The sequence below is a fragment of the Balaenoptera physalus genome, assembly GCF_965194825.1.
Source record: "Balaenoptera physalus genome assembly, chromosome: 11".
Classification (NCBI taxonomy): domain Eukaryota; kingdom Metazoa; phylum Chordata; class Mammalia; order Artiodactyla; family Balaenopteridae; genus Balaenoptera; species Balaenoptera physalus.
In genome coordinates this window covers 98990010-99017459 of record NC_138896.1, presented here as the reverse complement: position 1 = coordinate 99017459, position 27450 = coordinate 98990010, and the positions used below count along the sequence as shown (strand labels likewise).

Below are 27450 nucleotides of genomic sequence, written 5' to 3'. Positions count from 1 at the left end.
CGTTGTGGTCAGAAAGGATGCTTGATATGATTTCAGTTTTCTTAAATTTACTGAGGCTTGATTTGTGACCCAAGATGTGACCTATCCTGGAGAATGTTCTGTGCGCACTTGAGAAGAAAGTGTAATCTGCTGTTTTTGGGTGGAATGTCCTATAAATATCAATTAAATCTATCTGGTCTATTGTGTCATTTAAAGCTTCTGTTTCCTTATTTATTTTCATTTTGGATGATTTGTCCATTGGTGTAAGTGAGGTGTTAAGTCCCCCACTATTATTGTGTTACTGTCGATTTCCTCTTTTATAGCTGTTAGCAGTTGCCTTATGTATTGAGGTGCTCCTATGTTGGGTGCATATATATTTATGATTGTTATATCTTCTTCTTGGATTGATCCCTTGATCAATATGTAGTGTCCTTCCTTGTCTCTTGTAACATTCTTTATTTTCAAGTCTATTTCATCTGTTATGAGTATTGCTACTCCAGCTTTCTTTTGATTTCCATTTGCATGGAATATCTTTTTCCATCCTCTCACTTTTAGTCTGTATGTGTCCCTACATCTGAAGTGGGTTGCTTGTAGACAGCATATATATGGTCTTGTTTTTGTATCCATTCAGCAAGCCTGTGTCTTTTGGTTGTAGCATTTAATCCATTCACGTTTAAGGTAATTATCGATATGTATGTCCTTATGACCATTTTCGTAGTTGTTTTGGGTTTGTATTTGTAGTTCCTTTTCTTCTCTTGTGTTTCGCACTTAGAGAAGTTCCTTTAGCATTTGTTGTAGAGCTGGTTTGGTGGTGCTGATTTCTCTTAGCTTTTGCTTGTCTGTAAAGCTTTTGAGTTCTCCATCAAATCTAAATGAGATCCTTGCCTGGTCGAGTAATCTTGGTTGTAGGTTCTTCCCTTTCATCACTTTAGGTATATCATGCCACCCCCTTCTGGCTTGTAGAGTTTCTGCTGAGAAATCAGCTGTTAACCTTACGGGAGTTCCCTTGTATGTTATTTGTCATTTTGCCTTTGCTGCTTTCAATAATTTTTCTTTGTCTTTAATTTTTGCCAATTTGATTACTGTGTGTCTCGGCGTGTTTCTCCTTGGGTTTTTCCTGTATGGGATTCGCTGTGCTTCCTGGACTTGGGTGGCTATTTCCTTTCCCATGTTAGGGAAGTTTTCGACTATAATCTCTTCAAATATTTTCTCTGGTCCTTTCTCTCTCTCTTCTCTCTCTGGGACCCCTGTAATGTGAATGTTGTTGCGTTTAATGTTGTCCCAGAGGTCTCTTAGGCTGTCTTCATTACTTTTCATTCTTTTTTCTTTATTCTGTTCCGCAGCAGTGAATTCCACCATTCTGTCTTCCAGGTCAGTTATCCGTTCTTCTGCCTCAGTTATTCTGCTATTGAACCCTTCTAGTGTAGTTTTCATTTCAGTTATTGTATTGTTCATCTCTGTTTGTTTGTTCTTTAATTCTTCTAGGTCTTTGTTAAACATTTCTTGCATCTTCTCGATCTTAGCTTCCATTGTTTTTCCGAGGTCCTGGATCATCTTCACTATCATTATTCTGAATTCTTTTTCTGGAAGGTTGCCTATCTCCACTTCATTGAGTTGTTTTTCTGGGGTTTTATCTTGTTCCTTCGTCTGGTACATAGCCCTCTGCCTTTTCATCTTGTCTATCTTTCTGTGAATGTGGTTTTTGTTCCACAGGCTGCGGGACTCTAGTTCTTCTTGCTTCTGCCCTCTGCCCTCTCCCTTAGGCTGTTTTTACACATTGTCTATAATGAGTGACTCTATAGGATTTCTGCTACTCTCTTAAGGACACGGAATGAATATTTAGAGTATACCGATTTGTGTCAGGGAATGCAGTGTATTCTAGCATGAGGAATTTCAGTAGGAACTGAAGCAGAAAGTATTGAAAAATTTCAGATCTGCCTTAAATTTCTGAAATATTTGTACTCTGTTTGAAAAGGCATGCATTTTTTACTCTCATGTGTTCTATTAAGTAGTCAAGGTACCTGCTTTAGGATTTAATTTGAAATAAGCTGTCAGACTTGACTACCTATGGTTTTTAATGACGAATTTGTTTTTATTCCTTCTTTCTTTTCTTTCTTTCTTTCTTTCTTTCTTTCTTTCTTTCTTTCTTTCTTTCTTTCTTTCTTTCTTTCTTTCTTCCTTCCTTCCTTCCTTCCTTCCTTCCTTCCTTCCTTTCCCTTTCTTTCTTTCTTTCTTTCTTTCTTTCTTTCTTTCTTTCTTTCTTTCTTTCTTTCTTTCTTTCTTTCTCTCTTTCTCTCTCTCTCTCTCTCTCTCTTTCTTTCTTTCTTTCGTCATCAATTTTATACGCATCAGTGTATACATGTCAATCCCAATCACCCAATTCAGCACACCACCATCCCCACCCCACTGCGGTTTTTATTCTTTATTCAAGCCTAGTTCTCAATTTTCTACATTTGTATTGGGTGTTGAAGAAAGAGATTTTTACTCATGTGTGCTTTCTATTCCATTTTATTCCTTCAGTTGCATTTGATTCTCATCCAGTTTTATTTATACTTCATGAATTTGAACAGACCTGTGATTTCTCATTGTTCACTGGTGCCAGTTGAAAAATTCTCCCAGGCTCTTTTTATGGGGTAACTGTCATATTTTGTAATGCGTTTCGAGAAATGTCCATGTTTTTAATTCTCTTGTCTAAATACATTTAATTTTTTAAAGAACAGTTGTAAAGTTGTGAACTTGACATCTTTACACTTGAATGTGCATAATTACACAGTGCTCTTTTTCCTGTGCCGACTTCTTTCTAGGCTGTGTGTGTATGAGAAGCATAATTTACCACTTGGCAAGAATAAAGGCACCTTTGCTGTCTTCCCCTTTTCTTTTCTTTAAGCTGTTACTACAAGTATGGTTATGTCCCTAGGGAGAGGTGGGAAAAGATGTCTTTGCTTTCTGAAGTCCATTTCTCAAGGGGACATCAATACTCACAAGGATCCTATTTACATTGTAATTGGTTGCTGGCTGTCTGGTACAGCTGTTTCAACTTAAACCCAAGACAGTCGCTATGGAGATGTTTGACTTGAAATAGGTCAAGTAAAGTACTTTCCCCCCTGGGTATGAGGGAGTGCTGTAACTCAACTAGAAGTGTCTCAGTTGAACAGAAAATATGTAGATGGGCAACCACATTCCCCCCCACCCCCCAAATTTCTCTTTTTAGGATGAGGCTTGTCACAAATGCTAGTCCACTCATGTTGCTGCTGTGAATCTGGAAACAACACCCCTGAAGACTATTTTCGTTAAAGAAAAGGAATGAGAGATGTCATAATTTGCAGTGTAACCTTGAATTAACTGGCTCATGTATGACTCTCAAAAGATGCTTATTTCATAAGTTCCTAAACATAGTAGAATAGCATTTATTTTTAAGACATGACCAGGAGTTCAAGAACAAGTTTGTAAAAACATGGAGTTGAGGGAGACCTTCAAGATGGCGGAGGAGGTAAGATGTGGGGATCACCTTCCTCCCCACAAATATATCAGAGATACATCTACATGTGGAACAGCTCCTACAGAACACCTACTGAACGCTGGCAGAAGACCTTAGACTTCCCAAAAGTCAAGAAACTCCCCATGTACCTGGGGAGGGCAAAAGAAAAAAGAAAAAATAGAGACAAAAGAAGAGGGACAGGACCTGCACCTCTGGGAGGGAGCTGTGAAGGAGGAAAGGTTTCCACACACTAGGAAGCCCCTTCACTGGCAGAGACGGGGCGTGGTGAGGTGGGGAGCTTCAGAGCCACAGAGGAGAGCGCAGCAACAGTGGTGCGGAGGGCAAAGTGGAGAGATTCCTGCACAGAGGATCAGTGCCGACCAGCACTCACCAGCCCGAGAGGCTTGTCTGCTCACCCGCTGGGACAGGTGGGGGCTGGGAGCTGAGGCTCGGGGTTTGGAGGTCGGATCCCATGGAGAGGACTGTGGTTGGCTGTGTGAACACAGCCTAAGGAGGCTAGTGCATCACAGCTAGCCGGGAGGGAATCTGGGAAAAAGTCTGGACCTGCCGAAAGGGCAAGAGACAGTTTTTTCCAGGTGCGTGAGGAGAGGGGATTCAGAGCACCACCTAAAGGAGCTCCAGAGACGAGCACGAGCCTTGGGTATCAGCGCGGACCCCAGAGACAGGCATGAGCCACTAATGCTGCTGCCGCCACCAAGAAGCCTGTGTGGAAGCACAGGTCACTGTCCACACCACCCCTCCCGGGAGCCTGTGCAGCCCGCCACTGCCAGGGTCCCGTAATCCAGGGACAACTTCCCCGGGAGAACACACGATGCACCTCAGGCTGGTGCAACGTTATGGTGGCCTCTGCAGCCGCAGGCTCACCCCACATTCCGTACCCCTCCCTCCACCCCGACCTGAGTGAGCCAGAGCATCCGAATCAGCTGTTCCTTTAACCCCGTCCTGTCTGAGTGAAAAACAGACACCCTCAGGCGACCTACACGCAGAGGCGGGTCCAAATCCAAAGCTGAACCCCAGGAGCTGTGCGAACAAAGAAGAGAAGGGAAATCTCTCCCAGCAGCCTCGGGAGCAGCGGATTAAATCCCCACCATCAACTTGATGTACCTGCATATGTGGAATACCTGAATAGACAACAAATCATCCCAAATTGAGGAGGTGGACTTTGGGAGCAACTGTGGACTTGGGGTTTGCTTTCTGCATCTAATTTGTTCCTGGTTTTATGTTTGTCTTAGTTTAGTATTCAGGGTTTATTATCATTGGTAGATTTGTTTATTGATTTGGTTGCTCTCTTCCTTTTTTATTTAGTATATAGATATATAGTTTTTCCTTTTTCTCTTTTTGTGAGTGTGTATGTCTGTGCTTCTTTGTGTGGTTTTGTCTGTATAGCTTTGCTTTTACCATTTATGGTTCTGGTCCTAGGGTTCTTTCTGTCCTTTTTTTTTTTTTAAGTATAGTTTTTAGCGCTTGTTGTCATTGGTGGATTTGTTTTTTGGTTTGGTTGCTCTCTTCTTTCTTTCTTTCTTTTTTTCGTTTTTTAAATTACTTTTTAATTTTTTTATTTTTAATAATTTAAAATTTTTTTTTAAATTTTTTTAATGCTATTCTTGTCTGCTTACATTCTTTTTATTTATGTATGTATGTATGTATGTATGGCTTTGTTGGGTCTTCGTTTCTGTGCGAGGGCTTTCTCTAGTTGTGGCAAGCGGGGGCCACTGTTCATCGCGGTGCGGGGGCCACTCTTCATTGTGGTGCGGGGGCCACTCTTCATTGCGGTGCATGGGCCTCTCACCATCGCGGCCCCCCTCTTTGCCGAGCATAGGCTCCATATGCGCAGGCTCAGTAATTGTGGCTCACGGGCCTAGTTGCTCCGCGGCATGTGGGATCTTCCCAGACCAGGGCCCAAACCCGCGTCCCCTGCATTGGCAGGCAGACTCTCAACCACTGCGCCACCAGGGAAGCCCCTAAAATTTTTTTTATTTTTATAACTTTATTTTATTTTTCTCTTTTTTTCTTTCTTTTTTTCTCCCTTTTCTTCTGAGCCGTTTGGCTGACAGGGTCTTGGTGCTCTGGCCGGGTGTCAGGCCTGTGCCTCTGAGGTGGGAGAGCCAAGTTCAGGACACTGGTCCACAAGAGACCTCCCAGCTCCACATAGTGTCAAACGGCAAAAGCTCTCCCAGAGATCTCCATCTAAACGCTAAGACCCAGCTCCCCTCAACGACCAGCAAGCTACAGTGCTGGACACCCTATGCCAAACAACTAGCAAGACAGGAACACAACCCCACCCGTTAGCAGAGAGGCTGCCTAAAATCATAAGGTCATAGACACCCCAAAACACACCACTGGACGTTGTACTGTCCACCAGAAAGACAAGGTCCAGCCTCATCCACCAGAACACAGGCACTAGTCCCCTCCACCAGGAAGCCTACACAGCCCACGGAACCAACGTTAGCCACTGGGGGCAGACGTCAAAAACAACGGGAACTACGAACCTGCAGCCTGAGAAAAGGAGACCCCAAACACAGTAAGTTAAGCAAAAATGAGAAGACAGAGAAACACACAGCAGATGAAGGAGCAAGGTAAAAACTCACCAGACCAAACATATGAAGAGGAAATAGGCAGTCTACCTGAAAAAGAATTCAGAGTAATGATAGTAAAGATGATCCAAAATCTTGGAAAGAGAATGGAGAAAATACAAGAAACATTTAATGACGAAGTAGAAGAACTAAAGAGCAAACAAACAATGATGAACAACACAATAAATGAAATTAAAACTTTTCTAGAAGGAATCAATAACAGAATAACTGAGGCAGAAGAACGGATAAGTGACATGGAAGATAAAATAGTGGAAATAACTACCGTAGAGCAGAATACAGAATAAAGAATGAAAAGAATTGAGGACAGTCTCAGAGACCTCTTGGACAACATTAAACGCACCAACATTCGAATTTTAGGGGTCCCAGAAGAAGAAGAGAAAAAGAAAGGGACTGAGAAAATATTTGAAGAGATTATAGTTGAAAAGTTCCCTAATATGGGAAAGGAAGTAGTCAATCAAGTCCAGGAAGTGCAGAGAGTCCCATACAGGAAAAACCCAAAGAGAAACACACCAAGACACATATTAATCAAACTATCAAACATTAAATACAAAGAAAAAAATTTTAAAACAGCAGGGAAAAACAACAAATAACACACAAGGGAATCCCCATAATGTTCACAACTGATCTTTCAGCTTAAACTCTGCAAGCCAGAAGGGAGTGGCAGGACATATTTAAAGTGATGGAAGGGAAACACCTACAACCAAGATTACTCTACCCAGCAATGATCTCATTCAGATTCGATGGAGAAATTAAAATCTTTACAGACAAGCAGAAGCTAAGAGAATTGAGTACCACCAAACCAGCTTTACAACAAATGCTAAAGGAACTTCTCTAGGCAGGAAACACAAGAAAAGGAAAAAGACCTACAATAACAAACCGAAAACAATTAAGAAAATGGTAATAGGAACATACATATCGATAATTACCTTAAACGTGAATGGATTAATGCTCCAACCAAAAGACATAGACTGGCTGAATGGATAAAAAAACAAGACCCTTATATATGCTGTCTACAAGAGATCCACTTCAGACTTAGGGACACATACAGACTGAAGGTGAGGGGATGGAAAAAGATATTCCATGCAAATGGAAATCAAAAGAAAGCTGGAGTAGTAATTCTCATATCAGACAAAATAGACTTTAAAACAAAGACTCTTACAAGAGACAAAGAAGGGCACTACATAATGATCAAGGGATCAATCCAAGAAGAAGATATAACAATTGTAAATATTTATGCATCCAACATAGGAACACCTCATTACATAAGGCAAGTGCTAACAGCCATAAAAGGGGAAATTGACACTAACACAATCATAGTAGGGTACTTGAACACCCCACTTTCACCAATGGACAGATCATCCAAAATGAACATAAATAAGGAAACACAAGCTTTAAATGATACATTGAACAAGAGGGACTTAATTGATATTTATAGGATATTCCATCCAAAAACAAGAGAACACACTTTATTCTCAAGTGCTCATGGAACATTCTCCAGGATAGATCATATCTTGGGTCACAAATCAAGCCTTGATAAATTTAAGAAAATTGAAATCATATCAAGTATCTTTTCTGACCACAACACCATGAGACAAGATATCAATTACAGGAAAAAAATCTGTAAAAAATACAAACACATGGAGGCTAAACAATACACTACTTAATAACCAAGAGACCACTGAAGAAATCAAAAAGGAAATCAATAAATACCTAGAAACAAATGACAATGAAAACAAGATGGCCCCAAACCTATGGGATGCAGCAAAGGCATTTCTAAGAGGGAAGTTTATAGCAATACAATCCTACCTGCTTTTCCACAGCAAAGGAAAACATAAACAAGGAGAAAAGTCAACCCTCAGAATGGGAGAAAATATTTGCAAATGAAGCAACTGACAGAGGATTAATCTCCAAAATTTACAAGCAGCTCATGTAGTTCCATAACAAAAAAACAAACAACCCAATTCAAAAAAAGGTAGAAGACCTAAACAGACATTTCTCCAAAGAAGATATACAGATTGCTAACAAACACATGAAAGGATGCTCAACATCACTAATCATTAGAGAAATGCAAATCAAAACTACAATGAGGTATCACCTCACACCAGTCAGAATGGCCATCATCAAAAAATCTACAAACAGTAAATGCTAGAGAGGGTGTGGAGAAAAGGGAACCCTCTTGCACTGTTGGTGGGAATGTAAATTGATACAGCCACTATGGAGAACAGTATGGAAGTCCCTTATAAAACTAAAAATAGAACTACCATACGACCTAGCAATCCCACTACTGGGCATATACCCTGAGAAAACCATAATTCAAAAAGAGTCATGTACCACAATGTTCATTGCAGCTCTATTTACAATAGCCAGGACATGGAAGCAACCTAAGTGTCCATCGACAGATGAATGGATAAAGAAGATGTGGCACATATATACAATGGAATATTACTCAGCCATAGAAAGGAATGAAACTGAGTCATTGGTAGTGAGGTGGATGGACCTAGAGTCTGTCATACAGAGTGAAGTAAGTCAGAAAGAGAAAAACAAATACCATATACTAACACATATATATGGAATCTAAAAAAAAAAAAATGGTTCTGAAGAACCTAGGGGCAGGACAGGAATAAAGACGCAGATGTAGAGAATGGACTTGAGGACATGGGGAGGGGAAAGGGTAAGCTGGGACGAAGTGAGAGAGTGGCATGGACATATATACACTACCAAATGTAAAATAGATAGCTAGTGGGAAGCAGCCACATAGCACTGGGAGATCAGCTTGGTGCTTTGTGACCTCCTAGTGGTGGGATAGACAGGGTGGGAGGGAGACGCAAGAGGGAGGAGATTTGGGGATATATGTATATGTATAGCTGATTCACTTTTTTATAAAGCAGAAACTAACACACCATTGTAAAGCAATTATACTCAAAGATGCTAAAAAATAAATAAATAAATAAAAACATGGAGTTATCAGTGATATTTGGAAGAAGGCACCTGGTGACACTCGATGGGATTTGCCATAAGTTTGGCCAGAAAACATGGCTTTCCCAGTACAACTTGGCTATGATGAATGATGTACTACCTCTGAGCTCAGTCTTCTCTTGTGGGTGACTTTGATTACTTATCTTTCCTTCTTTATGTGTCCTACGTGGAAATGGTTCCTGACTCTGAATCTGACCATTACAATGGGGACTTACAGTCTTTCTGACAGGTGGCAATGCCGTTAGTTTCCCTTATAGGCCCCCTAGCTTTGTCTTGTATGGGGCTTGGTGAATATGGAGACATTTTTGGTTGTCATAGTTGGGTGGCAGGTAGGATGCTACTGGCATCTAGTGGGGAGGGGCCTGCGATGCGGCTGAGCATCCTACAGTGCACGGGACAGCACCCCTCCAACAAGGAATTATGTGACCTAATAAGTTAGTTGTGCTGAGGTGGTCTGTTTTCAATGGGTTGCTAAGAAATGTGAAAGATTTCAGGCAAGAGTGGTAGTGGGAGAAATGAAAAGCAGATATCTAGAATGAGAGGAAAGTGTGTGTATATGATGGGGAGGAAGTTGAGTAGGAGCTATAGATCCCATGTGTGTAAGGTGGTACCCGGACCCACCAATTTGAGTTTTGTAGATATTTTTGGAAGAAAATAAAATGACTAGGTTCACACATTGTATCCTGCTTTGTGCAGTTAACCATGTAAGATAAATATGTGCAACAAATAGTTGAAAAACTCGCAATATACCAACTGTCTTAAGTCATACTCTGAGGATTCTGGGAGTTGAAGATCCCCTTTAGGAATTAGGCTCAGCTCCTGGCAGATAGTAGGTGCTCAATAAATATTTGCAACCAGAGTGAGTTAAGGGGAAGAAGAGAGGGAAAGGGAATGGACTCAGAGGCCACTGGAGCAACTGCCCTGTGTCTACCACACACAGTCAACTCCATGGAAGTTACCCGTTGAAGAAGGTCGCGAACTGTGGAGGACTTCTGCCATTAAGGCTTGTGTTTGCTGTCTTTACTAAAGCTGTGCCTGTGTCTACCCTGGGATCCAGCAGTTCCACTCCACAGTGTGCAATCAGCAGAAATGCTTACGCATATTTACTAAGTCATGAGCTTTCAAGAATGTTCACAGAAGTAGTACCATTCATAGTAGCCCAAACTGGAAGCTACCCAAATGCCCATCAGTAATAGAATAGATAAATAAATCCATTAAAAAAATTGCTAATGGACTTGAGGACACGGGGAGGGGGAAGGGTAAGCTGGGATGAAGTGAGAGAGTGGCATGGACATATATACACTACCAAATGTAAAATAGATAGCTAGTGGGAAGCAGCCGCATAGCACAGGGAGATCAGCTCGGTGCTTTGTATCCACCTAGAGGGGTGGGATAGGGAGGGTGGGAGGGAGATGCAAGAGGGAGGAGAAGTGGGGATAAATGTATATGTATAGCTGATTCACTTTGTTATACAGCAGAAACTAACACACCATTGTAAAGCAATTATACTTCAATAAAGATGTTAAAAAAAATTGCTAATGATGAAATATTTCCAAATACAATAGGGTATAAGAAAAATAGGCATTCTAGTTCCTACCACCCAGATTTAACAAAGGTTAACATTTTTCCTGTTTGTTTGTTTTTATTCTTCTTCTTCTCCTTTTTTAAAATTTTTTATTTTTTATTTGAGAAATAGAACCTTCTGGTGGCCTTAGTGTTGGGGGCAGGGTAGAGGTGGGTGAGTGATGTAAAGATACTGAAATGCAAGAGTGGGATGACCTGGGCTTTCTCTGCAGGTCTTCCCTTGACATGGAATGAGTTACCTGTCACTGGCACCTAAACATCAAGCAGAGTAGTCAGCGAGAACATCTCCCCATTAAAGATTCCGCAGTGCCACAGAAGAAATAGGAAGAAGCCATGCCTTTCACCTTTCCTGCTCTCTGAAAAATAAAACACTTTGCAGTAGTGTCCTTTAAGGACACAATGCCTCTTTCGTTGAAATATAAAAGAATTTGGCTTTTTCCATCAAACTGTGATTGGAATACCATGAATGTTTTGATTGCGCTGATGTGAGAAAAGAGCCAGACAGGGTTTGGTGTTTTCAGTGATTGCTGTAATTGGTAGCAGGATCACATTCTCCCTTCTCTTCCACTCAGGCTGGCTCATCAGGACGCAGAGGACTGAGAGTAACATTGTCATGGGGATAACCTTGAGTCTGCTCTGGTTTATATTAGAAGAAACATTTGCACACTTCTTTACTTAGTATTAGCATCATTGATGATGGTAATTTTTTTGTAACTCTCTTCCTGACTGTCATGAGGCCCATGGTTGAGACTGGTTCCCTGTACTGAGTGCTTGCTCAGTGCTAGGCCTAGTCCTAAGCCCTGTGTGTACGTTCTGTTTCCTCCTTGTAGTAACCCCTGAGGTAGGCATTGCTACTGTCTTCACCTACAAATGAGAAAACAGGTGTGGGGAGGTTGATTAGGTTGCCAGGGGTCACCCACGGAGTGGCAGAGCCATGATTCACATCTCATTTTGCCCGACTCCAAAGCCAAGTTCTCAAATCAATCGCTAAATGAGGGCCACTTGATACTGGTATTTGGGTTAACAGAACTGTAAAGTAGGATTTAAGGTTCTGGGAACAGGGTCTGGGCTGAGCACTTCCCAGTCCTATCTAATGCAGCCTCCTCTGAGTCTGAGGTAGGTGAGGCAGGCGGGCCTGCTCCCATTTCACAGACGAGGACTCTGGGGCCCTGCAAGCAGTGAACTTGCCCAGAGCCATACAACTAATGTTGGGCTGGATATTAACCAGGGTCTTTTGAAAACACACTCCAGCTCTTTATGCTGTGGTTCAGCTTGGTCTCTGACCACCTTGGTTGACCTTCAGCCCGGCACTTAACTGTAAGATTAATGCTGTTTCGCCATCTTTTAAATAGGAGTAGTACTACCTGTCTCACTTGTTAGAGATTATAGAGGGTTAGCTAGAAGTGTGTCTTTTAAAATTCTTGGAGACACACACCATTTAGATACATATTTATTTAATCACTGTGGTGCTTTATGATGTGAGATAATGCTTTTTTTTTTTTGGCCACAATGTGTGGCTTGCTGGATCTTAGTTCCCCAACCAGGAATTGAACCTGGACCACAGCAGTGAAACATCAACTCCTAACCAGTGGACCGCCAGGGAATTCCCGAGATAATGCTTACTTGTTAGATTTAGTTACATATAAATCTTTATTTTTGATATTCTGGTAAAGTTATTTGGTAAGTCGACTGTAAGTTGAAGACCTTAAGAGAGATTTTTTTCTGCACAGACTGAGTCAGTGTTTTTCTAGAGGCATCATAACTAACCTCAGCTTATTCTGGGTTGCTTTGAGGTGGCAGCTGCTCCCTGGTGGTTACCTGTTAAAGGCGCTAACTGGAGACACCCAGAAGGGCCCGACTCTACTGTCCTGCACAGGTGAGGCTGGCGGGTCTTTCCCCAGAAGACATGTTTCCTTCCAAAATAGGTTCCTGTGCTGTTGAAAAGAAACTCAGTGGCCATCTTCTATAAAAGAGTGAGTATGACAAACTCGACTCACTTGGTTGGTAGGAAAATAGGATGGCAGGAAATACTGTATGTACAGACCCAAACACAGCGCCTAACTCACAGAGAGCTCTCCATAAGTGGCCTTCTTCCTCCCTCATTTGGCCTGTCAGAGGGTTCCCTCTTGGAGATTTTCTCCCCCTTTGACAGGCCTATTACAAATCTCATGACATGTTTAACCTTTACAACTTGTCTGTTTGCTCTCCCTCATGAGTGGGTCATTGTGAGGAAGGAGACCATCTGTCTTACAGATAAGTGGTGGTGTCCTGCCAGGTGGCCACTGTAGAAGCCCAGGCCTTGGGTTTAGGACTCATGTTATCTCCAGTCCTGGACTGACATACTTTGAAGCCACCGTCTGACTGAAAAACCACAGAGCTGCAAGTCGGTCAGCAAGTCTCCAGGGTGGCAAAGAAATAATTATCTCAAGCAAAAACGGATGGCACTTTAAGCCCTGAAGACGCAGAAAGGTTTGGGTCAGGACTCAGCATCTCAACGGCCCAAGAAAACTGTTCTCCTAACCTAGTTTTTCAGATGGGATTTTCGAGCTTCTGTTTTTGACAACATTCCCGGTTATTGCCCTCATTGTCAGGAAGCTGGAAGTACATGAAGTTCAGCTTTAGGGATATAGCCCCTTGAAAACGTCAGAAATCTTTCGAAGCCTGAGGTGGTAGCCTCTATGGTAGAAATAGACCATGAAGTGGAAAGTTGTAGGATTCTTGGGTACCTCAGGTTGACGGCCTCTTAGGTCCCAATTATTATCTTCTTTCCTGAATTTAATAGAAAAAGAAAAAGCAAAGGGTAGAAGGAAAACTCAGAGTGGAATGTATTATATGCACTGACTGAGTCCTTCTTCTGAGAAAAGTGCGTGTCTTAATATCAGTGCTGAAAACAGTGACTGGCATTTAATAGGTACTCAATAAACGCTTGTGAAGAATAAGTGAAAGTCATGGTGTAATTACTGTAGGGAATTCAAAGATGCTGAAGAAATAGCCTAGGAATGTAGAGTACACCTGAGAAAGAGTGAGCAGGGAATTAAAGTTATCTGGTGCTGGGTAACTATGTTTATCCCCTTATTCTCAAACTTTCCCCCTAACCTTCCCTACCCCTCTATACCTTTAGAAGAAATACTTACTTGGAATCTGCTAGATTCCTCACTTGCTAGAGTGAGGCACATATAGCTGACTCATCTATAGCAGAAAGACACAGAGTTTAAGGCCAAGTATCACAGATTGGATTCTCTGGAAACAGATGCTGAGATAGAGCTTGGTGTGCAGAATATTTATATAAGGGGATCCACACCTGTGGAAGGGATGGGGAGGAAACAGGATTGGGCAGAGGGCGAAGCCAAGACTACAATGCAGGTCCAGGACGTCCCACCCGGTCCCTGGGGCTCTGGGGTATAAATGACCCATAGGATTTAGCTATGGTGAACTCACATGGCTGTGCCTTTATGCCCCTGCCGTGGTTGGTCATTCGTGGCTGTGAGGTGGCTCTTTGCAGCTCTCCTGAAGGAGCTGAGAGCTGGAAGCTTCTGCTGATGCCACTCCCAGCAGCTGGAAGATCATTCCTTCCTCATAAGGGGATCTGGCCGGTGCATCTCCACACCCACTGCACCAAGTGAGATTCTCTGGGGGTCCAGGCCTGCCTGCAAAGTGAAGAAATGTTTTGAGTCTTGTTCCAAAGGGGATCATAAGCTCTTTGGGAGCCTGAGATGTCAGAAACCCGTGGTAGAGGGTGACAGATGTGGCCCGGCTGGGGCTTGATTTGGGGACCAGGCCCAGCTCAGTATCACAGATTGAGGTGAAGGTGATGATGGGCACTTTGCTGAAGCCGGTCCTGCCGGTTCCTATTCCGGTTCCAGATCCTGCCCTGCTAACTCTGCTCTCGCTGTTCCCCAGGCCAGATCACCCGGTTCTTCACGTCTCCTGGAACGACGCCGTCGCCTACTGCACATGGGCGGGGAAGCGGTTGCCCACGGAAGCCGAGTGGGAGTACAGCTGTCGAGGAGGCCTGCAAAATAGGTACTTGGAGGGTCTCGTCTTTGCCTAACAGTATGTGGACCTTTTTCTAAATCTACGGAACTTACTTTAGCTGGACAGTTGATTTAAAACCCCAGCCAGATCGCAGCTTGCTCCTACTGGGCTTTCTTCCTGCCCGTGAAGTTACTTAGGAAACATGGATGCAGGGGTCACCACCCCCTAACAGTCTCCCAAAGCCATGTGTGCGGTGAGGTGGGCTACGACAATTGAGCCCCCATCTCCGTGTCACATAGTCCTCCTTAGAGCCTCCTGGCAGGCTGCCTTGCTTTTTGGATTTTCTTATTTTAGGCATCTCCTGAAGCAGCAATATATCTTTGCTTCCAGAGCCATGAGACAGAAAACTCATGTTTGGGTCACATCCTCTAGGAAAGGCTCCTTAAAATAACGAAGGCTTTATAAAAAAGTGCGGTGTGATGTTGCCTGCTTCCATATAAGTCCAGGATGATGTCTGCTTTCCCAGCCTCCTATAAGCCCTTCTTTTAGTTCTGTGATTTATTTCAGGCCTCCTGAGTCCTCAGGAGAGACCAAGGTTGTTGTGAACTTGACATGAACTGGTTGTGCGGAAGTTAAAAAAAAAATCCTGATTAAAAGCTTTATGTATTTTTTTTTTTTTTTTTAAAGAATAGCTCACTCGGAACAAGCAAGCAATGTTCTCTCTTTCACTGCCTTCCTCCTCTTGACTTTCGTCCAGAAGCCTGTGTCTGTTTGACAGGCTGATGCCTGTGTCTCTTCTGACAGACTCTTCCCCTGGGGCAACAAACTGCAGCCGAAGGGCCAACATTATGCCAACATTTGGCAGGGCGAGTTTCCTGTGACCAACACCGGAGAGGACGGCTTTCGAGGGACTGCGCCTGTGAGTAACGAGGCTTGTGACGGATGGCGGCGGCTGCAGCGCACCGAGAAACCGCCAGCAATGGGTGAAAGCGCCGCTCACTCTCTGCCCCACGTGCTGCCCCCTTCCTGCCTCCGTCCACCACCGCACGTAGCAAATACTAATAATTAACCAGACGTTCTTCTTCTGTAACACCTTTTTCTTTCTGATTCCATAATACTTGTTGTGGAAACTTTGAAAAAACAAGAAGTGTACAGAGGAGAAAACTGAAAGGATCTGGAATCCTACCACCCAGAGATAGGTAACCCCTGTTAACGTGTAGGTGCATTTCCTCCCATTCGTCTCCCGTGTTAATGATGCTCCTAATGGCTAGTAGTTAGTGAGTGCTTGCAGAGTGCCAGGCATGTTGCTGAGCCATTTGCATGAATTATCTCATTTAATGTCTCTTCAGCTCTGTAAGGTAGGTACTGTTATCCCCGTTTTCCAGGTGAGCATTCTGAGGCACACAGAGGTTAACTAACTTGCCCAAGGTTACACAGCTGGAAAGCAGCACAGCTGGGATTTGAACCAGGTCGGTTTGTTTTCAAAGGCCATGCTCTTAATTACCATAGATGCCAGCATAAATGTTTCTGGTGTATATGTGCCTATATATTTTTTAGATATTGCTTTTCGGTCATACTATAATATTTAAAATCCTACTGTTTTTCCCTGTGTAATATCAGCAACATTTTATCTGTCATTAGCAGTTCTTCACAAATACATGTCTTTTAGCAGCTGGATAACTTGTCATTTGAATGAACCCTAATTTATTTATCTCTTATTTTTGCAAATTTACATTATATCTATTTTTCTGCTAAACAACAATGAACATCTTATGCATAGATATTAAATTGTATCTCCGATGATTTTTTAAAAAATTTTTATTGGAATATAGTTGATTGTGTTAGTTTCTGCTGTACAGCAGAGTGAATCAATTATACATATACATATATCCACTCTTTTTTAGATTCCTTTTCCATGTAGGTCATTACAGAGTATTGAGAAGAGTTCCCTATCCTATACAGTAGGTCCTTATTAGTCTGATGATTTTTTAAAAGATAGATTCCTAACAGTGAAATTAATGAGTCAAAGACTAGAAAACTTTCTTGATAAGGGTTTCAGATATATAACCAAACTCTTTTCCAGACTGCGTATCACATGTTTCCCTCCATGAGTGTTCCTTTCTTTCTGCTCTTTTGTCAGCAAAACCATACATTAATGAAGCAATGTTGAAAGCATTTCGTTTTCTCTTTTTTTTTTTTTTAACATCTTTATTGGAGTATAATTGCTTTACAATGGTGTGTTAGTTTCTGCTTTATAACATAGTGAATCAACTATACAGTTACATATATCCCCATATCAGCTCCCTCTTGCGTCTCCCTCCCCCCCTCCCTATCCCACCCCTCTAGGTGGTCACAAAGCACCGAGCTGATCTCCCTGTGCTATGCGGCTGCTTCCCACTAGCTATCTATTTTACATTTGGTAGTGTATATACGTCCATGCCACTCTCTCACTTCGTCCCAGCTTACCCTTTCCCCTCCCCATGTCCTCAAGTCCATTCTCTACATCTGCGTCTTTATTCCTGTCCTGCCCCTAGGTTCTTCAGAACCATTTTTTTTTTTTTAGATTCCATATATATGTGTTAGCATATGGTATTTGTTTTTCTCTTTCTGACTTACTTCACTCTGTATGACAGACTCTAGGTCCATCCACCTCACTACCAATGACTCAGTTTCATTCCTTTCTATGGCTGAGTAATATTCCATTGTATATATGTGCCACATCTTCTTTATCCATTCATCTGTCGATGGACACTTAGGTTGCTTCCATGTCCTGGCTATTGTAAATAGAGCTGCAATGAACATTGTGGTACATGACTCGTTTTGAATTATGGTTTTCTCAGGGTATATGCCCAGTAGTGGGATTGCTGGGTCGTATGGTAGTTCTATTTTTAGTTTTATAAGGAACCTCCATACTGTTCTCCATAGTGGCTGTATCAATTTACATTCCCACCAACAGTGCAAGAGGGTTCCCTTTTCTCCACACCCTCTCCAGCATTTATTGTTTGTAGATTTTTTGATGATGGCCATTCTGACTGGTGTGAGGTGATACCTCATTGTAGTTTTGATTTGCATTTCTCGAATGATTAGTAATGTTGAGCATCCTTTCATGTGTTTGTTAGCAATCTGTATATCTTCTTTGGAGAAATGTCTATTTAGGTCTTCCACCCATTTTTGGATTGGATTGTTTGTTTTTTTGATATTGAACTGCGTGAGCTGCTTGTATATTTTGGAGATTAATCCTTTGTCAGTTGCTTCATTTGCAAATATTTTCTCCCATTCTGAGGGTTGTCTTTTCATCTTGTTTATGGTTTCCTTTACTGTGCAAAAGCTTTTAAGTTTCATTAGGTCCCATTTGTTTAGTTTTGTTGTTATTTCCATTTCTCTAGGAGCTGGGTCAAAAAGGATCTTGCTGTGATTTATGTCATAGAGTGTTCTGCCTATGTTTTCCTCTAAGAGTTTGATAGTGTCTGACCTTACATTTAGGTCTTTAATCCATTTTGAGTTTATTTTTGTGGATGGTGTTAGGGAGTGTTCTAATTTCATTCTTTTACATGTAGCTGTCCAGTTTTCCCAGCACCACTTATTAAAGAGGCTGTCTTTTCTCCATTGTATATTCTTACCTCCTTTATCAAAAATAAGGTGACCATATGTGCATGGGTTTATCTCTGGGCTTTCTATCCTGTTCTATTGATCTATATTTCTGGTTTTGTGCCAGTACCATACTGTCTTGATTACTATAGCTTTGTAGTATAGTCTGAAGTCCGGGAGCCTGATTCCTCTAGCTCCATTTTCCTTTGTCAGGATTGCTTTGGCTATTCGGGGTCTTCTGTGTTTCCATACAAATTGTGAAATTTTTTGTTCTAGTTCTGTCAAAAATGCCATTGGTTGTTTGATAGGGATTGCATTGAATCTGTAGATTGCTTTGGGTAGTATAGTCCTTTTCACAATGTTGATCCTTCCAGTCCAAAAACACGGTATATCTCTTCATCTGTTTGTGTCATCTTTCATTTCTTTCATCAGTGTCTTATAGTTTTCTTTATACAGGTCTTTTGTCTCCTTAGGTAGGTTTATTCGTAGGTATTTTATTGTTTTTGTTGCAATGGTAAATGAGAGTGTTTCCTTAATTTCTCTTTCAGATTTTTCATCATTAGTGTATAGGAATGCAAGAGATTTCTCTAATTTTCTTCTAGAGATTGCATTAATTTTGTATCCTGCTACTTTATCAAATTCATTGATTAGCTCGAGTAGTTTTCTGGTAGTGTCTTTAGGATTCTCTATGTTTAGTATCATGTCATCTGCGAACAGTGACAGCTTTACTTCTTCTTTTCCGATTTGGATTCCTTTTATTTCTTTTTCTTCTCTGACTGCTGTGGCTAAAACTTCCAAAACTATGTTGAATAATAGTGGTGAGAGTGGGCAACCTTGTCTTGTTCCTGATCTTAGTGGAAATGGTTTCAGTTTTTCACCATTGAGAACGATGTTGGCTGTGGGTTTGTCATATATGGCCTTTATTATGTTGAGGAAAGTTCCCTCTATGCCTACTTTGTGGAGGGTTTTTATCATAAATGGGTGTTGAATTTTGTTGAAAGCTTTTTCTGCATCTATTGAGATGATCATATGGTTTTTCTCCTTTAATTTTTAATATGGTGTATCACATTGATTGATTTGCGTATATTGAAGAATCCTTGCATTCCTGCGATAATCCCCACTTGATCATGGTGTATGATCCTTTTAATGTGCCGTTGGATTCTGTTTGCTAGTATTTTGTTGAGGATTTTTGCATCTATGTTCATCAGTGATATTGGCCTGTAGTTTTCTTTCTTTGTGACATCTTTGTCTGGTTTTGGTATCAGGGTGATGGTGGCCTCGTAGAATGAGTTTGCGAGTGTTCCTCCCTCTGCTATATTTTGGAAGAGTTTGAGAAGGCCAGGTGTCGTTTTCTCAACGCAGTCAGGAAAGATGTCTTGTGGTGAGGAAATAGCACCTTACTGGGTTTGTTGTTACAGAGAATAATTTTCTTTCAACAATCTTTCAAACAGTTGTCATTTTTAAAATATTTGTATTTTTGTTTCACACGAATATATTTCTTCCAAAATTTATTTATGAATGTAGCACACATATGTTATTTGGAACATGACCAAATGATTCCAGAATTTCAACTGAAATAATAAACAAGTGAGAAAGACTGAGACATTGGAAAAGATGAAGGGTGAGGAGACACTTGACCTATCAGAACTTTAAAAATATTTTGAGCCATATAGTTAAAGCAATATAGTTTTTTTTTTTTGCAGAGTTAATATAAAAAAAGAAAAGTTGCATGAGAATATGTTGCCCTTAAATAGGCACATGAGTGCATATGTGTGTGCTTCTAAAATTCTATATGTATGAGTTAGGTATATGATAAAGGTACCGACACAAACCAATGGGAACTGGATGTATTATTCAACAGGCAAAAGACTAATCAGGCCATCTAGAAGTTGGTTCTTCGCAAGTTTCCTTCAGGATCGCTTGTGCTCTCATGGGTGCATAGTTTTAGTCGGTAAAATGAGTGATTAGAGACCTCGGGGTCTAAACTATCTCAACCTTTTCTCAACCATTTCCTGGGTAAGAAGCCCAGCCAGTATCTCATGGGCCACCTTTTGTCGGCAGAACGGCGCTGCAGGATGAACAGAATAAGGTGCCAGATGAGGTTGCTCATGACCCCCCAGGAAAGATGATAGTTGGTGCAGAAACAGGACAGTGGCCATCACGTGGTTTGAGAAGGGCCTCGGCAGCCTGGATGTCCCTCTTCGATGGGAGTCTGTGTGAAGTAGGGCCACTGCCCTTAGCCTTGAAGCCTATGGCGTGGGCTTCTGATGGACCACACAAATTATATTAGCGCCTGCCAGTTTTCATAAAAGGCCATGAGAAGCTGTATTGGACAGTTATGACTATTTTACAGCACTTAATGGCTACAGAATTCCTTATCATTATTTAAGCACATGAGCCTCCAAGGAAAATAGTCATTTATTCTCAAGTCAGTGCACCTTTTCAGAAAACACCAGTTTCCATATGAAATAAGGATACTTTACAGATATTTAGAGTTGGAACATTTAACTGTGGGTTCAATAGATGTCTGCTTGGAGTATATTCAACAGAACTTATCTGAAGAAGTTGCCGTAGAAGTTCCTAAGACAAAATTAGAACAGTTACCAGGAGCCCGCAAATAACCAATTTGAGAAACAGGACCTGAGGAGAGAAAAAGCAGCAAGTTACAGAGAGACCACTTACACCTGTGTTTGGAATGAGACTTGACAAGATATGTACCTTTAAATTGGGACTGCTTACCCAGAGAATTGTCTCGTCCTTCTTAGCTGCCTTGTTGTGTCCACAGGCCCTGGTCAGTTGAGAGCAGGAATTGAACTTTAATGATAGGATGGACTACAGTGAAATAGCTCCCTCCTCTGCTATTTTGTGTATTTTATTATTTTCACTCTGGTTGTAAACTGAGCAGATTATTCTGACCACAGTGAATTTGAAGAATTAGATTTGTATTTGGTTAGGCCTCGGTTGTACAGTTATTAGTATGTTTTGGTTTTCATGGCTATCAGCTCATTCACCTGAAAATAAACATGTTTGAAGTATTTCTCAGGTACATTTGTCTCCTGAGCTTTCTGGAAGGAAGCTTTGGTTGGTGTGATTAATTTAACCATGAGCATTTAAAATTTTTATACTCTGTGTGGTAATTTTGGGGGTGGTAGCCTCCTGATTTTACCTCACTTAAACGTCATTGTTTAAAGAGGGATAAGCCCTCAAACCTTTGAGTAGATGCTCTTATTTCCTCATCTTATGGCTTAACTGCTCCAGATAGGCTAACTTGCTTGCCCAGTGCTTGCTGTGTGTTGGCACATAAAGCGGACCTCAGGCTGACTGACCTGAGAGCCCCTCCACTTGTCTGCTCTCTGAGCCTGAGAAATGATTCCTTCTTCCAGAACGTTCGTTCCACCTCACTTGCTCTCGCGTCCCTTGCTCCTTCCCTTCTTTCCCTGAAATAACTTATTTTCTTCTTTTCCTTCCTTCTCTTTCCAGCTGTTATTCTGTCTTGCTCTTCCTGATCATCTCCAAATTCTTGAAAGGACAGTGTATCCTCTGGCCTTTCCTCCTTTACTGTCTCTCTGACTTTTGAACTCTGACCTCAATTCCCACAAGGTACCTCTACCTTTGTTGAGGAGGGTTCACCTTCAGCCCGAAATCTCTCCCTCTTGGGAGTTCCTGCACCTTTTCTTTCATTATCTTACCTTACTCATCCCACCCTGCCTTTCAGGATTGGATTTTTTTTTTTTTGGTATCCTCCTCCTTTCTCCCTCATTAAAGCTTGTTCATGTCTATGTCATCAGACCCTTCCTGCTTTCAGTCGACATGCATGGAGTTACTGAATGAAGCAATGAATAGGTACCACTGTTTCCATAATGAATGCTGAGTAAGGAAGCAGAGTGGTAAAAATTTTCAGCTTTCCACCTTGCCTGGATTAAGTTTTTTTTGGAGTAGCTTCATAACTTTGAAGTGCTCTGAATTGCCCAAGTATCAGATGCTTCCATATTTATGTGTCGATCTAAAACCATCTGAAGCCAAGTAGAAGTGAATGGTATTCCTTTTAGTTCTACGTCATTAATTGGGAAAAAAACATGGATTTAAAAAAAGATTTTTATAAAAGAACCCCAAAGATAACTTAATATTTTTTTCATTTAAAAAATAAAAGTTTTCTTCATGTATGAGAATTTCTATTACAATATGTTAGGAAAAATTTTGAGTCCCTAAAATAGCAAAACTGTTCTGTACATATTTACTATTCAGTCAAAGATTTTTCTCTCGTCCTTCTCCCCATCCTCCTTCTTACACAAGTAAGTACCATGTCTGTGACAGTATTATGTGGCAGACTGTCTGGTCTGCCTTTGAAATGTGATCAGACTACTTGCTGAAGAGCCTGTGCAGCTTACCTCATACTTCCAGGTGCCAGAGATTGCAAACCCTCTATGTATTACAGATACGCTTGGTAGTGAATTCACATTTTCTTTATAAAAACAAGTCCCCTCAGTGTTGCAATGATAACGACTGAGGCGTAAAGATAAGCTGGAGGGGGCTGGTGGAGAGGACAGAATTGGCTTGGGGTCTCTCAGTGCTAAAAAGACATCATGGCCAGCAGAGCTCAGCTCTGATGACAAGACTGATACCGGGTCTAATATGGTGTTTCTGTTATGCTTTTGAAGGTCAAAAGATCGTTTACCCCTCACTCCCCAGTCAGATACAGATTTGACTTATGATCAGTACTAGTCTCTCTATTAGGAATAATTTCATTGACTTTCCTACCATGTAATGTAAACTCTTCTTAGGTTTCTAAACTCTCTTTGAGAGCTCAAAGCTGAAAAATATCTTTCTTTGTTTCTACATTGGCCAGATTGTATTTTCACTGTTGGAATGAGAATTAATATTCAAACTTAAGAAGAGTTCTTTGTGCATTTTTGTACCAAAGAGGTTTTCTAGACAAGGTGAGTACTTTGACAACATTTCCCCCTTTTTTTAATTTTTAGGTTGACGCCTTTCCTCCCAATGGTTACGGCTTATACAATATAGTAGGGAATGCCTGGGAGTGGACTTCAGACTGGTGGACCATTCACCATTCTGTTGAAGAAACCATTATTAACCCAGTGAGTATCAGTCTCTGAGTATGTATTGTGAAAAGGTTACCTCCATCCCCTGGGCAGTCTGTGGCAGCAATTTCATGTGTTTCGGGTATTTATTTTCTATTGACGTTAATCTTGGAATTTCCCCAAAGGGATATGAAGCACTTGTCTCTTATTTCAACCTTAAAGCATTGTGTAGACATGTCTATGGACATTTTATATGCTGCTGGATTGTGATGGTGATAATGATTTGAGGGAATCTGTCTATAACTTTAGAAATTATTTCAGCCTCATAAATGTGATCAAAGTGAGATATATAAATAAGTATGCAAGATCCATTAATGTTTATTAATAACTAGTGAGATCTGGTAGATGGCGTTTATCATCCAGCTAATTGCCTGAGTTTTCATTGGTTGAAATTTTGATTGAAGAGCATTGTTTGAGGAAAATGAGAAAGGATGTTTTCTGGGTGAATGTTGAATCAGGAAGTTGAGTCATTTCATTATTATTTACTGAACTCCACAGTATGTCAGTTCAGTGCATCATAAACCATGGGAATTTAGACAACCATGTTTGAGTTTTACCTTTTCTGGCATGGGAGGAATGTTGACTGCAGCTAGTGGACTCCTCTGCCTCTAAAACCAAGCTCTCCCAGCAGAATATACAAAAATTGAGACGCTACAAAAACTGGGTATGTGGGTGGGAAGTACTTCCTTTAAAAAGAACATGTCTGAATATTTCTTGTGTAAACAGATTGGGGGGAAAATACCATTTAAAAATCCTATCTCGAGCAAACTAGACATTCATAAGTCAGATCCAAGAATGTATATTTATACCAAAACTAGCTAGACTGGGAACTTAATATGTTTAATTTTAAACCTTAACCTCTTGAAAAGCCACAAAAGGTAGTGATAAAGAAAATTAATTCTTTGATCTCTTCTCAGTGGAGTGTTAAACAGCTCAGAGTAATTGAGGAAGTTGTCAGACTCTGAGCTTCAGGCCATTTTTCAGAATACGGGGATAAATTTGTTTGATATGCTTGATTTTTCTTCACAGAATAACACGTGGATTGCTCATGAATAATCTAGAGACAGAAATCTACTTTCTTGGGGGCAGATGAAAAAGCTGAGTTCTTCAGAAACTGTCATTTCCTCCTTGTTTTCCTTGTACTTTCTGGCAGGGCTGGTGGAAGTAGTGGTCAAAGACAACCCATCTCTCCAAAATGAGAATAAGGTTGTGAAGTTCTCAGTGGGTTTGTGGTTGGGAGACGCCATTCTCTACTGGCAAGATGTGACTTGGCGTTTGCTGTCAGAATCAGAAATAGAATTTTTTTTCCCCTCAGATTAAAGCATCTGCATGTTTGGAAGGGGGTGCACGAGGCTTCAAAATGCTGGCAAGTTGTGAATGTATCTCTCTGACCATCTGTTGTCGAGCTGAGTGCTTATTAGCTTTCAGTTTTATAATTGCTTGTGTTTCTTCTAAGGATTTACAGAAAAATCCATATTTTTCTTATCTTCCCCAGTCCCGGGCTCTATCTCAGATGTTGTCTTTGCTGTATAAATCATTCTCCTTGTAGGGTTCTCTCTGTCACAGAGGCCTCATTTGCTTCCTTATTTGACTGGGATAAAATTCAACAGTTTTGAGAACTAAATCCCAACTCCCTTGCAAACTCAGACTCTTTCATTCAAATCTTCACAGCTCTCCTTCATTTGTAGAGCCACTGCCTGTCTCTCATCTGCATTACTGCATCAGCTTCCCAGCTGGGCTCCCTGCCTTCACTCTGCTCTTCTGTAGCTGTAATGATCTTTATAGAGGACACGCTTAATGCTGTCACTCTTCTGTTTAAAATAAAGTACAAACTCTTGAACATGACTTCTGAAGGCTAAAATAATTTAGCCCTTGCTGATCTCTCAATGGCCACAGCTTTTTCTTCTTCTTTGAACATTTAATTATGAAATGTTACAAAAATTCGGACAAGTACAGAAAATAGCATAACAGATACCTATGATATCGACCATTTTGATTTAACATATATTGACAGTATATTGTATTTACTATATTTCTTTTAGCTAAAGAACAAGAAGAAAAACTATTCTAGTCAACACTTAATATTTGTCAGTATTTTTAATTTAAGCTATTCTGGTCAGTGTATAGTGCTATCTCACTGTGGTTTTTTAGTCATCGTATATGTATATATATATTAGAATTTATTTTGTTGAAGTACAGTTGATTTACAGTGTTGTGTTAATTTCTACTGTACAGCAAAGTGATTCAGTTGCACATAAATATACACTTTCTTTTTCATATTCATTTCCATTATGGTTTATCACAGGATATTGAATATAGTTCCCTGTGCTATATAGTAGGACCTTGTTTATCCATTCGAGATATACTAGTTTGCATTTAGTCATCATATATTAAAGTCTGTATCTGACAACTCTCATATCTGGCCACTCTGTTGATCTGCTTCTGTTGTCTGTTGTTCTTGAATTTTGGTCCCATCTTGTTTTCTCACATGCCTTGCTATTTTTGATTGAGTACCAGATATTGTTTAAGAAAAACTGTGGTGATTATTTGAGATCTGGATAGTGGGATCTTTCTCTAGAGTGGACTTACCTTTGCTTCTGGAAACTTCTATTTCACATTAGCTTATTCCAATCACAAATTGAGATGATTTGAAGCTGAGCTTCAGTCCCTGTGAGGGCTAGTTGGGTATATAGTTCTTCAGGGTGCCAACGAACAGTCTAGGGGTTTTCCATGACTTTTCTTCCTTGTAGGCCCCCGAGCTCCAGGTTTTTCTTCCTTGGCCTATAAGTCTATGCAAAGTTCTGTTCAGCTTCTCAGCATTATAGCTGCTGCCACTGGAATCAATAGACCTCTGGGAAAATAGGCTCACCTCTCTGGACTTCCCTTCTCTCTGGGATTTGAGCCCTGCAATTCCTCACAGCCCTGAGAGTTCTCATCTGATCTGTTTAAACTCCCAATTGTCTTTGAGGTCTTTTTTAAAAAAATTAATTAATTTATTTTGGCTGCGTTGGGTCTTCATTGCTGCGCGTGGGTTTTCTCTAGTTGCGAGGAGCGGGGGCTACTCTTCGTTGCAGTGCACGGGCTCTAGGTGTGCGGGCTTCAGTAGTTGTGGCACACAGGCTCAGTAGTTATGGCTCACGGGCTCTAGAGCGCAGGCTCAGTAGTTGTGGCACACGGGCTTAGTTGCTCCGCGGCACGTGGGATCTTCCCGTACCAGGGTTTGAACCTGTGTCGCCTGCGTTGGCAGGCGGATTCTTAACCGCTGCGCCACCAGGGAAGTCCCCTCTTTGAGGTCTTAATTTATTTGCCTTTCTTCCCTGATGGCCTGTGTATCTCCAGTGCCTAGCAAAGAACCTGGTACATAATAACTGGTCGTATGATAAACCCAATTCCAGATACCTAGGATCAAGAGAGTTTGGTTACTGTTCATACTCCAGGTGTTTCAAAAGCAAAGGCTAGTTAAAAACAGATATTTTCAGGGAAAGCTTTGGACCAGAATACCCATGTGATTAGTAAACATTTCAATCCAGGAACTGACCTCTTCAGTGTCATGTGTATATTTTAGTTCCAAGACTAAATCATAATGGCAGATCATTTTAAATCTTCTTTGGAGAGCTTAGGAAAAGTCAGTGCTCTGTACGCAGAGGCTATTCGGGGATTATCTTTTTCTTATTCAGTGACTTCCAGGGAGCACAAGTTAATCATTAGTGTTTATTTTATTGGGTAGTCATTTATGGCAAAAGCAGGTGGTGGGAACACCTTGTGTGCTTTGTACACACAATCCTAGGAGAGGCTGAGCTATTTGGCCATATGGAGTGAGGGTCGGTTTGGTCTTACCTGGTAGAAGGTTCTTGGGAGTGTGCATGCATGCATGTGTGTGTTTTCTGGAACTGCTTAGGGTGGCATCACCTCTTCCCACACAGACACAATCCAGAGTGTGGCTGTTGATACTATTGGTTTTTTTCACCCAATAATTATAGTAATAAAAGATGATTTGTGGTTTTTTTCCTTTTCAGTTACCTAACCCGGAGACCCTTATTAATCTGTGGCAGTGTGTGGTGCTTAAAAGACTATGTAGAGCTTATATAGCATCCTGATTTCTCACACCTGCATCCTCACTCGCACTACCCTGGTATCATGCTGACTTGTTCGCTGA

General features: G+C 41.1%; 1 protein-coding gene across 12 annotated transcripts in view; it reads left to right on the top strand.

Moving 5' to 3' along the window:
• Positions 1–27450, top strand: part of SUMF1 (sulfatase modifying factor 1) — a 139517-nt gene that overhangs the window by 47469 nt on the left and 64598 nt on the right. For 9 of the 12 annotated variants that reach the window (XM_082412346.1, XM_082412350.1, XM_082412341.1 and 6 more), the window contains 4 exons: positions 12426–12508; positions 14533–14655; positions 15412–15526; positions 23175–23291. In XM_082412346.1, coding sequence (XP_082268472.1) covers positions 12426–12508; positions 14533–14655; positions 15412–15526; positions 23175–23291 — 438 coding nt within the window. The remainder of the gene's footprint in view (positions 1–12425; positions 12509–14532; positions 14656–15411; positions 15527–23174; positions 23292–27450) is intronic. The other 3 variants (XM_082412342.1, XM_082412344.1, XM_082412343.1) reach the window with 1 other exon arrangement.